The following is a 2,510-nucleotide window of genomic DNA, read 5'->3' on the forward strand; positions in this document are numbered from 1 at the left end:
TAATCCAAAAAAATTTTATAATATCTGACATTCACTCAAATTCAAGGTTATAAAAACTAAAAATTTTATTTAAAATACTTTTCAACCAAAAGGGAAATTTAAACTTTAGATTTATAATACTTTAATAAATTAAATAGAAATTTTCAAAGAAATTTTAAAATAAATTTAATAAGATTATGCAAAAAAAAATTAAAAATTTTATTCTTATTTTTATTTTTAATTATTCCCTCCAGATGAAGTGCTGAGTAGGATGAGTAAAGCGTGCAACTCCACGAGTTTCGAGTGGTCATCGTCCCGTTCACAAAGTCCAGAAGGAGTTTTCTTCTCGTCGTAAACGATGCGAACGTGGATGGGAGACAACGAGCGATTGTGGAAGCGGAAGTGGCTCAACCAGCCGTCGAAACACCGGAACGCGCCTGATGTGTGATCCGGAATATTCATTCCGGAGTCCCAGTGAACTCCTTTCATGATCCCAAGTGAGCGTGACAGAAAGCCAATAGCCGAAGAGACGGAGGACGTAGTTTGCGTCATTGGGAATCTTCCGAAATGAAGCGGAAGATCCACGTTCCCAGCCGCCCATATAGCAGTACTTTGCGCTACTAACGAGCGTTGACAGTCGAGAATACCGTTCAAATAGAGGCGTATTTTCATGGCTTCTAACACTATCGCCACGTGGACCCAATTCCCGCTTGCTACGCCTTGTTTCGACATCATTCTCTCCCATATTCGGCCCTTAATAGGCAGCTCTCCAGCGTCTCCTTCTCGGTCTATATCCATGAGAATGCCCACTTCTAGTTGCCAATTACCAGAGCTTTCAGGTAGGAGTAGTAAGTACAGCGATATCTCACGTACAGCACCTCGAATAAATATCAATTGACGGTCTTGCGGGGTATCAGACACGTCAAAAAGATCATTATCCGTTCGTGTACCCGACTGGCTGTTAACAAAAAGCCACGTCGTGACAATAAACTCATTCGGTTTAAGTAACGGAGACATAGTTGTAGTCGTCTCGGAAGCAGAGATCATGTCATCGTAGCTGCACGTCACTCCTTTACTCTGAGCGGAGAATCGTTGCGGCGACGTAATGACCTCAAAACTCCTACGTACGGCCACAGGAACTGTGAGATTTGATTCGATCGGCTTCACGTTATCCACAGGGTTTAATATTACAATAGTAGTTGTTTGCGCATCACAGCTTTCGACAAATTCGACAAACTACAGTTGTATTATAGTAAATTGCTTGACAGGTTTTCAAAATCTTAGACTGGGCTCTTGTCGGTAGCAGCCACAGGGGTCTTGACCGCGCCGTAGGACGGTGACGTAGCCGTGTGGTAACTGCGGCTGAAGAGTGTCTCGATGTCCTCAAGTCGAATGCCCTTGGTCTCTGGGCAGTAGAAGTAGATGAACAGGCCGCATAGTAGTGCGAGTCCAGCGAACATGAAGAATACACCGCTGAATGTTCAGGTACGGGAAGAACTTGACGACTTCCGTCATGGCGGGCACCACCGGATCAGTTGGCTGCAGTAGCCACAGACACAGCAGACGCACGTACGTTGAGTGGGAAAATCTCCGAGCAGTAGATCCAAGGTAGAGCGCCCCAAGACACGGAATAGCTGAAGACGAAGAAAGCTGTACCAAATCAAATAAACCATCCGCCGACTGAAGGGCAGCCCGAGTCGTCGACGTTGCCGTCGCAGATCGCCGTGAACAGAATAGCAGCGAACAGGTGGCCGATCACCATGCCTACAGCGCCGATCATGGCCATATAGCGGCGTCCGTACTTATCCAACCAAATCAAACCAGGTGTGGTACTCAAGCAGTTGACGCCGCTTAGAAGGAGCGAAGCGTAGAGACCGGCACCTGTGATGTCCTTGAAAAATAAGCGACCCGTACGTCATAATGGGGTTGATACCAGTCACCTGTTGGCCGAGCTGTAGCGCCATGGCGATGAACACACGTCGTCGCACCGTGGGTTCCCACAGTCCAGCCATGTCTTTGTTCCCAGTCTCTTCTTGGTTAATCTGGTCACCGATCGCTTCGAGCTCATGGCGTACGTCGTCCGTCTGTCGTAGCCGCTTAAGAACCGCCTCAGCCTCTTCCCTGCCCTTCTGCTGATACGTCCAACGAGGACTCTCGGGCACGCAGAAGATGCCGCACATGACGATCACCGGAGGAATCATCGATACGGCGTTACTAATACGCCAGCCGTTGCTGTCGTCCATGACGAGGATGTTGATAAGGTTAGCGAGCCACTGACCGAATGTGACGGGCAGCACCATCAAACCGGACAGACGCGCGCGCAGCTCCTTCGGGGCCATCTCAGATCCGAACAGTGGGAGTGAGAACGATGAGTTGCCGACGCCGAAGCCCTGTACGATACACGCAATGTACATGAGCGTGTGGTCCTGTGCGGGGTTTAGACAAACCCACGTCGTCCCGATGCAGAACAGGACGCCGGCGGAGAAAATCGTAGCTCGACGACCGTACCTGTCCGCGACGTAGCCGCCAAT

At 48.8% G+C, this 2,510-nt stretch overlaps 2 protein-coding genes across 2 annotated transcripts; both read right to left on the reverse strand.

The window, feature by feature from the left end:
- Window positions 1-386: 386 nt before the first annotated feature.
- Window positions 387-996, reverse strand: PITG_22497 (uncharacterized protein; the record flags this gene model as incomplete). The annotated part of the gene is made up of 2 exons (XM_002909735.1): window positions 387-416; window positions 511-996. The coding sequence occupies 2 exons, from the start codon at window positions 994-996 to the stop codon at window positions 387-389; spliced, it is 516 nt and encodes a 171-aa protein (XP_002909781.1).
- Window positions 997-1,259: 263 nt separating this feature from the next.
- Window positions 1,260-2,393, reverse strand: PITG_22499 (Major Facilitator Superfamily (MFS); the record flags this gene model as incomplete). The annotated part of the gene is made up of 4 exons (XM_002909736.1): window positions 1,260-1,452; window positions 1,536-1,613; window positions 1,710-1,829; window positions 1,894-2,393. The coding sequence occupies 4 exons, from the start codon at window positions 2,391-2,393 to the stop codon at window positions 1,260-1,262; spliced, it is 891 nt and encodes a 296-aa protein (XP_002909782.1).
- Window positions 2,394-2,510: the final 117 nt, after the last annotated feature.

Source organism: Phytophthora infestans, genomic scaffold (genome assembly GCF_000142945.1).
Source record: "Phytophthora infestans T30-4 supercont1.3569 genomic scaffold, whole genome shotgun sequence".
Lineage (NCBI taxonomy): Eukaryota > Oomycota > Peronosporomycetes > Peronosporales > Peronosporaceae > Phytophthora > Phytophthora infestans.